Below are 14194 nucleotides of genomic sequence, written 5' to 3'. Positions count from 1 at the left end.
ATAAATTCCAGTTATTGTCTATAAACTTTTTTTTTCTTCTAGGAATTTCAGTCCTGATAGTTTATTATTTTGTAAGGAGAAAAATAAATATGATAGATGGCATTTAGTCTGGAAGAGACTGCATTTCAGACATTCCATTTCCACTGTTCTCATATATTTTATATTGCAACACCATGTCCAATGGTACAGTGTCTGAAAATGCTGCATGCATAAAAGTATTGGCAAGTTCCTTGGTAGCACCTTGCATTCATGTGTCCTCTAGACAGATCTCTGGAACTAATGCACTACAGTTTAATAACTGTCTTCTAACAGATCTATGAAAGTGCTCTTTTGACATTAATTTATTCTATTAAGTTGGTTTATAGGTTGAAGAGTCAGATATCAGAGTTACGACTCACAGAGATTCATCTTTCAGTCCAGGTGGAAAATGAAACGAGGAAAAACAAACAACTTTATAATGAGCAGTAAGAATTTATGAATGTTCTAAACTTATATTGTCATTATTATGAAACAGAATTTGCAATGATACAGTGAACATTTTAAATTGAATACGTACATATTATCATTATAGTTTAATTTGCAGATGTGTTTATCTGGTGGACAGACAGGCCTAAAATGACTAATTGCCAAAATCTACAAACTGAAGCACTCAGTCCAAAGTGTTAGTTGGCATTTGAGAAGCAGGTTTTCCAGCATCTCATAAATGATAAAGATACAGTTAGTCAAGATTTATTTTTTCATGAGAACCTAATCAACGGCAAATGACTAAATCTTTCTTTATAAACAAATCTAGAAAAGACCTCTATCCAGTCAAGTTTTAGTGGACCCCATTCCCTAATCATTCATGTTAGTGGGTATATATGTTATTTTGACCAGGGAGAACAGTTTTCGGGACTTCCAATTTGGCTGCACATTGAGTAACAGCTTAATTCTAGTTCTCCCAGTGTGAAAACAGAAACTCAGCAGAGAAACCCAGTGGACTTATATTTTTGGGTAAATTACGGTAACTGGCTAGTAAATGAACTACCTGGATGCCTGGAAAAAAGAAATACAGAAGATCTGAAAGGAAATCAGCTAAAAAATTGAGGAAAAAACACTAACTGGGAAGAGTGCTCCAGCTGTTAAGTAAAAAGCACTGCAAGCTCCAGACATGACTTCTAGTAACCTAGCAAAAGTATAATACAACTGTACATAGACTTGATTAAAATAAATGAAACACTGATGGAGTATATCATCTCAAATAATGGCTGGAAAAAATGGAAGAAGCTTTAGACAGATATTTAGATGAGGTAATAAAACTGTAAAATCAGACGTGAAAATGAGGAAAAGGCTGGCTGAATATGAGACTGCTCAAGAAGAGTTGTTTCAAAAATAATAGAATTAGAGGACAGAGTGTGTAGGGAAAACCTGAGATTTTCTGCTGTGCCAGAGAAGTTGGAAGAAACAGACTGTATTAATTTTATGAAAGCACAAATAAGCAATTGGACTGGTATTCCACAGCAGTTGTTAATTGAAAGGGCACATCAGGCATATGCTCCAAACCTGGCTATGCGAAAGCAACCTAGACTTTTAATATTAAAGATGCAGTCCTACTAGCAGAATGAGTTGATACTGACAAAACTGTGGCAGAAGGACAGAGTACTAAAAGTGGGAGACAGCAGAGTTTTTGTGGAGAATGATTGCTCACTGTATATCAGGCAGAAGTGGAGTAAATGTATTACACTTTTTAGGGAATGGTGAGAAGCAAGCATGAGATTCAAACTGCTGTACCAAGCTATCTTCAAAATATTCCTTCCTGGAGGGGCAAAATCATTTTTGATGCAGTACAAGCAAAGGAGGAAATACAAAAGTTTGCCCAACAAAAAGTGAAATGTGAAACAGAGGGAGATTCTGCTTCTTGTTCTTCTGGTAATAAAGACCACAGAGAGATTGTGCCATTAAAACTTTTTCCAGTGTTTCAAGAGAAAATGTTTGAGAGAAGGAAACAAAGCACAAGAGTTACCTAGAAGAATCTAGAGTATGTTTAAAATGAAGCAGAGGCAAGATTTGGGACTCTAAATCACATGCCCTACTTCATGTCATTAATGTTTGGAAATACTTCATGTCATTAATGTTTGGAAAAATACTTAGGAAAGGGCCCTACTTCATGTCATTAATGTTCGGAAAAATACTTAGGAGAGTGGAAGAAGAGGGAGAAACATAATTATAAGAAAAACAATTATTTTCTCAAAGTAATATTTTTATAGTGAATGATTTTCTTTGCATGCTATAAAGTAAAGTTTTCTTACTTATGTTGAAGTGTAATGAGGATACTAATGTAAACAGGTGCTCCTGTTTTTTCTGCCTTCTTCTTTTTCCTTGTTCAGTTTTAAGAAATGTAGGCACTGCAATGTAAAAAAAAAGAAAATCTGGTCAAAAGAGCATGACAAAAGAAAATTTGATGTAATTTTTCGTATGCTTGCACAGGGTAATGACTGGATTAAGGCCCTTAGCTTGACCTAGTAACAAGTTTTAAGAGAAAGCAAGTAAATGAAAAAGAACATTGAACTGTAAAGCTTTTTTCTAGCAAATAAATGTATGCTTAGTATCAACTTTGTATCTGGTCCTCTTGTCTCAATGGAGACAAGCTGATAAAGAGAAATGGCTAGGAGATAATATTTTCTGAATGCATTTAAGTGTTTTCCCTGCTGAGTGAGCTATAAAGATAATACAAAACCAGACAGCACTTAGTAGAAGCACAGACTGCATCATGCATTTTAATATGGATAACCTTTCTTTTAGGTTAAACCATGACTGTAAGAGTGGCTGTCAGTTTGGAACACATTCCTATTAGGAGGGTAAAACTTTAATATTTGAAAATATACATAGTTTTGTGTGTTATTATTAAGTTAATAGGTTTTACAGGGGAATTGGAGGGGGTGTTTGTTGTTTGAAGGGCTTGCGATAAAACAAAAAGTTTTGTAAGATGTGATATAGGCTCAAATGGATATGACAAGCAACAACTGTATAAAAGATCAACCTGCCAGTGTATGCATGTAACACAAAAGCTGAAACTAGACACAGTGAAAAAGCTGTTACACATAAAAGGTGGGAATAATAACTTTTTAACACAATGATGCTCACTGTAATGTCTGTAAATGTCAATAGCCTCACAGATAAACACAAAAAAAGAAAGAGTATTGAACTCTATTAAAATATGTAGAATGCAAATAACTGTGTTACAGGAGACACACTTGGAAGGAACTGAACATGTGAATTTGATGAAGAGAGGTTTTTTGGATGGTTATTCAGCATAATACGTGACACAAAGGAAAAGAAGAGTACTTATATTAATTGCAAGAGGATCTCCAATAGTGATAGAATAGGATAGAAAAGATAACAATGGTAGATTTGTAGTACTAATGGGCTACTGGCAATGTAGGAGGATTACACTGGTATGTATTTATATTCCACCAAAAACTGCTGTAATGGAACTTAAGAAAATTCTAGGAGAGATAATCATTTTTCAGCAAGGAATGTTACTTGTAGGTGGGGACTGGAATTTGATTTGCAGTTGTGAAGATGTGTCTGGGGGGGATAATAGGGAAAATATAACAAAGGAGGGTAGATGTTTGAAGAAATTTATGAAAATATTTGGCATGGAAGTTGTGAATTCAGTGCTAGGAGTTTGGAGTGAATTTACATAGTATTTCCCAAGATAAAAAAACATGGGATAGGCTAGCTAGAATTTACATTTCATATGAAGATGTGGATTTGATTGAAAGTCTTGATAGGCACCCAATAACTCTTTCAGATCATGTGCCAATAATAACTAAAATAAAACAACAGGATAATGAAACAAAAATGAGACACAGTCTGTTTCCCACCTAACAGCTTTAAAGAGACAAATTTAAGGAATGGGTAGAGGAAATTATTCAGGAACTGTCAGAGAAGATAGAAATTTCTTTTGAAAATATAGCTAGGGAAAGGAATAAAATTAAAGTGGAGTTTAAAAATAGGGTGGAAATAAAAGAAAGGAAGATATGGTTAAGAAGTAACAAGAATTATTTAGAGGGACTGACAGTTGTTAAAGTATTGCAGAATGTGGGAAATCTCACAGAACAAGAAGAGAAGCAACTGCAGGATGCTAAACAGAAAAAAGGGAGTATCTTGCTAAATATGCATGTGTTTAGAAAGATTGCTGTTAAGCAACTGTTTTTTGATAATAACTCTAGAGCACAAAAACTTTTAGCACAATGACTCAGGCAACAGAAAGTAGAAAGGGCGGCTGTTAAGCTTGGGGAGCCTACAACAAAGAAGGTAAGAAGAGATCCTGTAGAGACAATATTTCTGAAATTCTGTAAAAGTCTACAAAGCAGAGAAATATGGAACTCAAGAAAAGGTACAAATGGAAATGTTATGGAAGAATTAAATATTTGAAGTCAGAGCTAGATGAAGCTCAATTACTAACAGGATAGGAAGAGATGAGATAAAAATGGTGATATATAACCAATCCACAAGAAAGTCCCCAGGAATAGACGGTATTCCTGTGGAAGTTTGGAAGCTATGAGGGAAAAGATTGATAAAGATCTGGAAGGTTTTGTTTAACAGTATTTTAAGAGCAGGAGAAGTACCAACATCCTAGAAGAAAGTGGTGGTAGCTGTAATACCTAAAGAGGGTAAAGATCCATCATATCCAGCTTCATACAGGCCTATTTCAATACTAAGCCATGATTATAAAGTGTTTATGTCTATAATGGCTAACATGATGGCAAATGTGATGCCAACATAGATAGATATGGACTAGTGTGGTTTTGTGGGGGGGGGGGGCTAACATTTGACAACATTAACAGAACATTGATGATCCAGAGGGAAGCAGAATGCAAGAAAATATCACTGTTGTTGGTGGGTCTTGATACAGAGAAAGCATTTGACAGAGTAAGCTGGAACTTTATGAGCAGTGAAAGCATTTGCATTCCCTGATAAAATTAAGGTTGTTTGGGAGGATATATGAGGGATCAGAGGCAAAAATTAAAGTGGGTGGGTTTCTCTTTGCTAATTTCTGCTTGTGCAGAGGAACCAGGCAGGGGTGTCCTCTTTCCCCTTTGCTATTTGCATTATATTTAGAACCACTGGCAAACGATCTATTTGCAGATGATATTATTTTATACCTGATAAAACTAGAAGAGGACATTACAGTGTTGTGGGACATTTTGAGACAGTTTCAAATCTTTTTGGGATACAAAACTAATGAAGCTAAGTCAAAGACAATAGCTATAAATTATGTATCCACACACAAATTAGTTCAGCAATATCCATGTTTATGGGGACATGATAAAATGAAGTACTTAGGAGTATGGATTAAAAATTATTCCAGTGTGACAGCTAAGGATATGTGGGAAGAGAATATACAAAATGTAATACAAAAACTGAGAAACAAGCAGTTAAAATGTTTTAGTCCCATTATTTTTATGCATAGGTCAGATATACTTTTATCAACCAGAGGAGAAGTTGTGGATAGCATTTAATAAAGAGCTGAAGGATTTTATCTGGAAGGGGAAGATGGCAAGAGTCAAGTAAGATAAACTGATTCTTCCAATAGAACAAGGCAGATTGGGATTATCCGATTTGAAGGGTTATTTCAGAGCTGCACAGTTAAGGCTCCTATATGTAGCACAAACATAAGCCTATAATTCAAGCTGTAAAGAGGTGATGATGAAACAAGGAGGAACTCAAGACACAAGGTGATTCTGGGATTTTGGATGCAAATCTTTAAGGAGAATAACAATAATTTTACAAAATATTACATTAATAAAGTAGCAGAAGGTATTCTAAGAAGTAACCCAACACGAGAATGGAGAAAGGATATTCTGCTGATAGGGAGGACTGGGTGACTGCAGTTAGGGATACAGACAATAGGCAAGAGGGGGCTGGAATTTACCAGAGAAAACTGGCAAAAGAGCAAAGGTATTGGGAGGAAATAACTAGAGAGGAAAAGGTAATTGAATGGGAAAATACCAAGAATTTATTTGGACTGTAGATTAGAGATTGCCTTCCCATTTAAGGATTGATATCATAGTGTAGGCAAAGAGAAAGAAATAAGGGGCACCTGAATGAAAGACCAGCACTGTAGAGTTTTTAGTAGAATCTAGAACAGAAACTGCTGTTAAAAAAATGAATAATTAGTGGAGCATATAAAATATTGCATGATAACTATAGGAATCAATCAGAGGAGGTTAACAAAGATTGGGAAGAGAGACTGGATAAGCAATTCACAAAGAAACAGTGGGGGGATATATGTATGTCTCCCAAATGTGGAATAAATTCTAGAAGATTTAGGATTTTTGCCTGGAAATGTTTACATAGATATTTTTATACCCCAAGTAGAGTCCAGAGAATTTTTTTTCTCAGGTAGACAGTGAATGTTGAAGGTGTGATGGGAAAGAAAGAGGTAATTGGGAACCTGTCCTCTGGGAGTGAAATGAGTTATCAGACTATAATGATTCCCTGCAGACTGCTCTGTCGGAGATACTAGGTGAGCAAATTGGTGTAACTAGGGAAATTATTTTTCTGAGCTACAATACAGAATTGGAATTGCCTAGACATGGAAAAACTGATGCAACAACACCGCTGAATGGATCTCCGGTCAAAGCAGAGTCAATGAAGAAAATTGCCTAGACATAGTAAGGCCTTGATAAGTCTAATTATGCTGGCTGCCAAAAAAGCAATTACTAGAAAAGGGATCTCAAAGTCTATACCAACTGTACTTGAAGTAGTGAATATAGTAACAGAGATAAAACAGCTGGAATTGGGATCTTTAAAAAGGGTAGGATTGATTTAGATGGGGAAAAATGTGAATTGTGGCAGCAGTACATACAGGAGAAGAATGGAGGCATGACTTGACTAAGCTATGTAGTGTTTCACTGAAAATGATTAGGTAAATTATAAGTGATGTGTAATGTTTGCAACTAGGATTATGCCAATATGGTTTGTGATGTAAAATGGTTGCAACTGGGATTATATCAATATGGTTTGTTTTCATTTATAAAAATGCATGATGGCCTGTGTCATAATTGATAATTTAATAAAGATATTTCTTGTTTAAAAAAAATAACAGGTATTAAGTTCTTTAGAAAAGAGTAGGAGTAAATTACATTCAAACAATGGAATTTGTGGGAACAATCCTACAGAAAAATGTTTTGGAGGAATAATGAAGTTTAAGAGAAGGCAGAAGTTGAAGAAATTATGTAATGTTGCTTTGATTATATGATATGATACAATATATCTAGTATAATATTTGTAAGTGTGAAGTTGTTAATATGATTTGATTGCATTTGTATAAATGTAAGTTTACCTATGTCATAAGTGATAATTGAATAAAGGTGTTTAAAAAAAGAGATATGGGGTGAGCAAATTGGTGCATCTAGGGAAATGACTTTTCTGAGCTATGTACAGAATCAGAATTGCCTAGACATAGTAAGGCCTTGCTGAGTCTAATTATGGTGGCTGCCAAAAAAGCAAATACTAGAAAATGGAAATCAAAGTCTAAACCAACTGTGCTAGAAGTATTGAATATAGTAACAGAGATAAGACAACTTGAATTTAGATTTTTAGAAAAAAGGTAGGAGCAAATCACGTAGAAATAAATGGGAATTGTGGGAACAATTTTCTCCAATGAATTCCAGGCCTTTCTTGCCTGTTGTCTGTATCCCTAATTGCAGTCATCCCTTCAACCCTTCATCCCTATTGGCAGAATCTCCTTTTTCCAGGGGAGGAATGAGATTTAAAAGAAGACAGGATTTAAATGAACTATGTAATGTTTGACGGATAATGATTGGGTAGATTATAAGTGATGTATAACATTTGCAACTAAAATTATGGTCTGTGGTGTATAATGCTTGCAACTAAGATTATGTCAATATGGTTTGTTTTCATTTATATAAATGTACACTTGCCTATGTCATAAGTGATAACCTGAAAAGGAGAACAGTTTTAATTTTTTTAAGCCACTGCCCTTCTAGTATTCATCCTTTTCTACTTTTTTTCACCCATTGAATATTTTTTTTTATTTGGCAGGGTGACATCCAGAAATGTTGTCATCTGGCAGACTTACCATAGTAAGCAGGAGCACTTTGTAATCCCATACTTTTTCATGTCATTACTAGGGAGCATGTCCTCACCTAGATGATTAATGGAGCACATTGGACAAAAGATGACTAGAAAAGTACTCACATGTTTGTATCTTGGAGTTAAACCATACCAGAAGTATTATACATCTATCTAGTCTACTGTTTGCTTCCGTAAAACCATCTAGTAGCTTTGTATATATGTCGGAGCTCAGGACTGTTCATGTTTTCTCTCTCTTTGCCCCTACTGTCTGTTGATCATTAGCCCGTCCCATTCAGTCAACCCATTCTTTCACCATCAATGGGATGTAGGTTGACTGAGATGGGCCTTCATTCAGATAGCAATCCGAAGTGGCTGAAGATTGTTTTTGATGCAGCCTTAACCCCCTACATGCACCTGGTGTATTGCCAGGGAGGGGATATACAATGGGCTACGTTAAATGGAGTCCCTTCACTTCCCAAAGTGATGTGTCCTCTCAAACAGCCCTGCCACATTCCCCCTGAAGCATGAGTGATGACTTCTCCTGTCTCCACCGTGGAAACTACACTACTTGGTGTGCCCCTGAGTGAGTGCATCCCTCCCCATCTTCCACTGGAGACAGGTGGGCCATGTACTTTCAGTCCACCACTTCCACCCACACCTGCTTCCCTCAGTACCAAGACCAGTAGTTAAACAATGGTTGACTGGCTCACAGTCAGGGCTCAGCCCCCTGTACTATGGGATGAGATGAGGCTATTTCTAACAATGATGTCAGGGCTTCTTCTTCTATAGTCAAGGGCTGTTCTGCACAAAAAAGAAGCTATCATCTGACAAGTCTGTCCCTTCTATAGCTAAGAAGTTTAAGGTGATAGAGTCTGATAAAAAGAATACTGACAATGTTTTTTGATCTCTGTTGCTTCTTTTGTGTGAAGAGTACCTCCAGTATAGCTACTATCAAAGAGATCCCCTAAACACTCTGTAACACAGTAGTATTAGTTCTTTTTCCTCAGAACCAAAGATCTGATCTCTCAGACTTCTGTGTGCATCCACTAGACCCAGTAGGTCACTTTGCATTCAGTTTGATTATAAAAAAGATATGGCAAACCTTCTTTAAGATGCAACATATTTGGTCTCAATTGTCCTCCCCAGTAACATCAGGGACTTTACAACATGTGCTTTTTCAGGTTGTTTAGATCTGGCTCTATACCCTTCCTGTCTGGGTACTGCTCAAGCTGCATTGTCATCAAGCTCATCAGTTGACCTTTCATCTTCAGGGTCAGTATTGATGGCATATTTGTGGTTGATGCCTTCAAATCTTATCTTATCTTCCATCAGAAAATATAGTTCTTATTAAATGTACTGTATTAAACATTATCATCAGTGGCACTTTAGTTCCATCATTCTTTATTATTGAGCACTGAGCTTGATGACCTCAACAATATTTTTGATTCTCCATGTGAAGGTCTTTACGAGGGTCCTACATTTGATTATAAAAGTTTAGTGGACTCAGTTTGTAGATCCTGTTGATGCTCTGGTAAAAATTTCCAAGAAATGCAGGAACCATCTTCACTGGTGGACTGCTTCAGACCCTGATCCGTAGGTCAGTACTGAACAAGGATGCCTATGCACTGGGTTGTGGGTGGCATTATGTATAGCAGACAGTCCAAGGCACCTGGACAGTCTTGGAGTCCAATCTGTACATCAGCATACTAGAAAAGAAGGCTGTTCTTCTTACTTTACAGGTGTTTTAGGACACCCTTTCCAAAGATTTGATTATCAATCACTCCAACAACATGGCACTGTTTGTTACATCAATAAGCAAAAAGTGACCAACTTCCACCCCCTATGTTAGAAAGCCAGGATAATAAGGGAATGGGCTGTTGTCTTCAGTCACCTTTTCCTTACTCCTCATATTCTCGGACAGGTCATTTCTCTCACAGACAGGTGCAGCCATTATTTGTAGGTGAGACATGAGTGGTTCCAAAATGTAGCAACATCTCGGACTCTGTTCAGTCACTGGGGGGATCTTTCCTATGACTATTTTATAGCCCAATCTAACCGTGTATGCAATGATTGTTTCCATTATTTTTTCCCACAGGAGGATTCCATAGGGATGCTGTGGTCCAGAGGTGTCTACTGGGTCTTTTGTATAGGTTTCCCCATTTACCTCTATTGTAAAATTCCTTGAGAAAACAATTCTGAGCTAAGATCATTGTAATAACCTCTTTTCACCCTGTTTACTCTGGTTCCCTGTGCTTTGACTTTATTTCTTGTACAGACATGTCCTTCCCAGATCTTCCAAGAGACTCCTCACTTTCACCTGTCTGGCCTGCATCACCTGGATTTTACTCCCTAATGTTAGCTGCTTGGTTTCTCCACTTCCACTGATGGTCGTGGATCCTTCTTACCCAGTCAGGGTGTTTCAGATCTTGACTTCTACCCAGATGTCAGGTATGTGAAAAATATATTGCTGTAAATTGGTTTGTTTCTCAGTATGGGCCACACCAATAGGACTAGACTCCTCATTTCCATCTACTTTACCGAGCGTTTTTAGCTTTCCCAGATTTTCAGTCGTTTTAAGTTTTTCCTCAGATTAAAGTTAGCATCTATTTCTAGTTTCTACTAGAATAAAAATTGTTTTATCTTTTGGTCCCTATAAAGTTATGCAAACCTTTCTTGAGATGCACCTTCTAGCTGCATCCCCGTTTGAGTATCCTGTTCCTCCTTGTGTCCTTAATTTCATGTTGGAGAAGGTGACACTCTCCCTGTATGAACCAGCTTTTCTGAAAACATAAATTTCTTACGTAGAGACTCTTCTTGGTAGCTATTACCTGTGTTAAAAAGCCTCCGTGTTCAACTACCATATATCTCTTTTTACAAGGACAGAGTGTCACCACATACTAATCCTTCATTCTTGCCCAAAGCCAAAGTTGTTAAAGTGTATAAATAAATCAGTCTGTAAATCTCTAGACCTTTCAATATTCTTCTTAAATTATTTCAGTGGACGTGAATATATGTTGCATTATTTAGCTGTCCACAGACAAGAGCATATTTTGTTTTATTCACTTTGAAGAAACTGCGTCAACAATTTCCAAAAGTTACTCTTTTTCCTGGCTTTCAGAGTGCATTCAGTTTTGTTACCAAGAGTATGGCAAATCCTTAGGCTACCAGTTTTTATACTTCTAGAATCATGGCTGGCTGAGTCACAAACCTTTTTTCAAAAATACTTCTGTGGATGATATAGTTGTTCCCTTCGTCATTAAATAACTTTATAAGACATTGTAAACTAGATATCATTTCCAGGTCAACGTAAGCTTTTGGAGCTACTGTTGCCTATGATATTCTTTTTTAATGAGACACCCAGGAGTGTTGGAGTAGGATTTTGAACTACATGTTATAGAGTTGAAACCTACATCAGATAGGAAAGTTTTGTACTTACCATTGTGATAGATCTTTATTGGTAATTTCAACTCTTTCATCATTTTTGCCCCTCCCCTTTCACCCTAGTCTAAGGGTCTACTGGACATTGTCCTTCCTCGGGATAATCCTGTTCATTTCCTCAAGGTTTGTTTCTAGTTATTCTGACTTGCAGTCAAGTGAGATATAGAGATGTGGTCTTTGGCACCAAGGATTTTGGATATGTGAAAGGGCTAAGGCAGGCTGGTAAAACTTTAGAATCAAGCTAAGTATTTGCCAGTCTTAGTCCTAGAGGTGATGGAGTTAAAACTACCAGTACATATCTACTACAGTAAGTATGTAACTTTCATTTTAAATTTTGCTTATTTCTGTTAGTATGTTTTATTTTATAGTTTGTTACCATTTACTTGAGTTTATGCTTTTTGCCAAACAGATTGGTTTATGTTGAGATGGTCTGTTGTAAAACTGTATACTTGCTTGTTTGCTTTCATATTTTTATGTGTTGACCTGCTGTGGCATTCTTTCTTAGTTTTAGTTTGCCATGTGACATGTCTCATAGTATACACAGCAAATTTATTTTATCTGTTTCTTCCCTTTTGTTGAGTTAGAACCCATAAAATCCTCATAAGAAAGATCTCTACATATAAGAGCTGTTTGTTGTATAATTAATCAGTAGGAGTCTAGCAGTTCTGCCTCTTTCTAATAAGTCAGCTCTAATTATGACTTCTTCTCCACCAATTTTATAGGGCTCTTTGAGGCTATGAGGCCTACGGCTTATACTGTACAGACTGCTCTGTCTTCGCCTGATCTTTCCAGACATAAAATCCTGCATGTATTCCAGACCATGACCTAACTAGTAATTTTTATTTGGTCATTTTTGCTATCACAGTGGTCTCTCACACTGGCCATTATTAAATTAGAAGAAATGTGGATTTAGAATATATTCTTATTATTTGCTAACATTTATTTTTAAAGTCTCTGTGCACATGTAAGATTGAGGGGGTTCATTTTTCTTTCTGTTAAATAGAAACTGCTGCACACAGTCCTGTATACATGTGTGCATACACATACTGTGAGCTTTGGGGAAAAGACACTTATCATGAACCAGGTTACCATACCTCATTGTGCCGGGTAGTTAATTATTTGTTGTAACCCAGACTTCCATGTACTCCACTGATCCTTCTTGACATTCCTGTTTTCCATTAATTTCCATGGTGCAGTTTTGGACTTTTTATGGTCTAGGTGTACACTGTAATATTGTTCTTTGTTTTCTTTTTTCTGAATAGAAGGAATGTAATGCTATTGGGTTACTTTAGGTCAAGTTTCATTTTTAGTCTGTTTCAGTATAACTATATTAAGCAGCATATTTCTGAGGCAAGTTTGTTGAATATTTGCTGTAATGTTTTATATTTAATTGATATTGATGTACTGTATTTTATTTCTATTTTATAATACTGATGTACATTTTATTTATAAAGTGGTTTTACACGCATTTTCCTGCACCCAGATTAATTGATTTTTAAACATAATTTTTCTTAGTTTCTTTATCAATCTACCTTTTTTGGACACATTTAATGCTTCCTTGGGTTCTTATATGTCCAATTAGTTTACTGATTTTTTTTCCATTGTAGCAAACATGAAGGATTGCCTGATTTTCTTTTTGTTTTCAAGAAAAAAGTATTACCACTGAAATTGGTTTAAGTGTTACAGAAAATGGCACATGGCAAAATACTGCACAGTTATTAACAATACTGTATTGTAAAACTATTAACATTAGCTATTAAGATGTATCTAAATACATACATATGAAGTAGGATAATGCTGAAATTTTAACTGCTGGAACTGTTGAGTCTGATTTTCGCCACTGTACTGTTCCTAATCTTAGATATATGTTGGTGGAAGGGAAATAGATGAAAGGGTTGTTGCACTCAGGCATGAATACCTTTGTTAGATCAATATGCTTGTAAGCATAAAACAGCAAGTAAACAGAAAATTGAGGTAATATGTATACATGGAGACAAAAGGGAGTGCCCTGTAACATAGCTAGAAATTAGGAATACAAATCCTTCTAGTCAAAGTGTTCTGCATATTAGATTTTCATGTAGCCCTAGCTATGTGGGTTATATGTTGCCTAGGATATAACAGTTGAACAGCTTTCAAAGCTTAAGGGTACCTTTCATGCACTCAGACTGTTGACTGCTTGAGCAGAGCTGGGGAAAATCAGCAGTTTAGGTACCAAGCCCTTCAGAACTTTCCTGTTGCTGAAGAGTGCTCCTCTTGTGGGGAGGATTAACAGCTGGCTAGCATTTCTCCATTGCTGGTAAGATTAATTACTTTGAAAAAATAACTTTCCTGGAGTGCCTCATAGATACTTCGGTTCAAGATGCTTTTCTTCCTTAGAAAAAAAGTCGATCTATATCTAGATCTATTCCTGAGTTTTTTCCACTCAGTCAAGGACTTCAACAAGGAAAGTTCACAGGATACTAGGATTCATGGCATCTATAGTAATCATGATTCCTCTAGCCAAGCTCCATGAGTAAGATCCAGTGGTACCTAGAATCTCTATGATCCGAACATCAACACCGCCTGAGACTTTATTTATTCATTTGACATTTGATTACTGAGAAAGTCTAACTGGGTAGGAACCCATTTTCAGCAGAGGCCCAGTGAGAAACGCTCCAATGTATTACAA

General features: G+C 36.4%; 1 protein-coding gene across 1 annotated transcript in view; it reads left to right on the top strand.

Moving 5' to 3' along the window:
• LOC122803895 (protein BCAP-like) overlaps positions 1 to 14194 on the top strand; it is a 681296-nt gene that overhangs the window by 155829 nt on the left and 511273 nt on the right. The window contains exon 3 of the mRNA XM_044073579.1: positions 355 to 464. Within this exon, the coding sequence (XP_043929514.1) occupies positions 355 to 464 (110 nt within the window). The remainder of the gene's footprint in view (positions 1 to 354; positions 465 to 14194) is intronic.

Source organism: Protopterus annectens, chromosome 6.part0, assembly GCF_019279795.1.
Source record: "Protopterus annectens isolate FY-2018-M chromosome 6.part0, PAN1.0, whole genome shotgun sequence".
Taxonomy (NCBI): Eukaryota; Metazoa; Chordata; order Ceratodontiformes; family Protopteridae; genus Protopterus; species Protopterus annectens.
The sequence above is the reverse complement of the archived record's forward strand: the minus strand, read 5'-3'. Positions and strand labels throughout refer to the sequence as shown.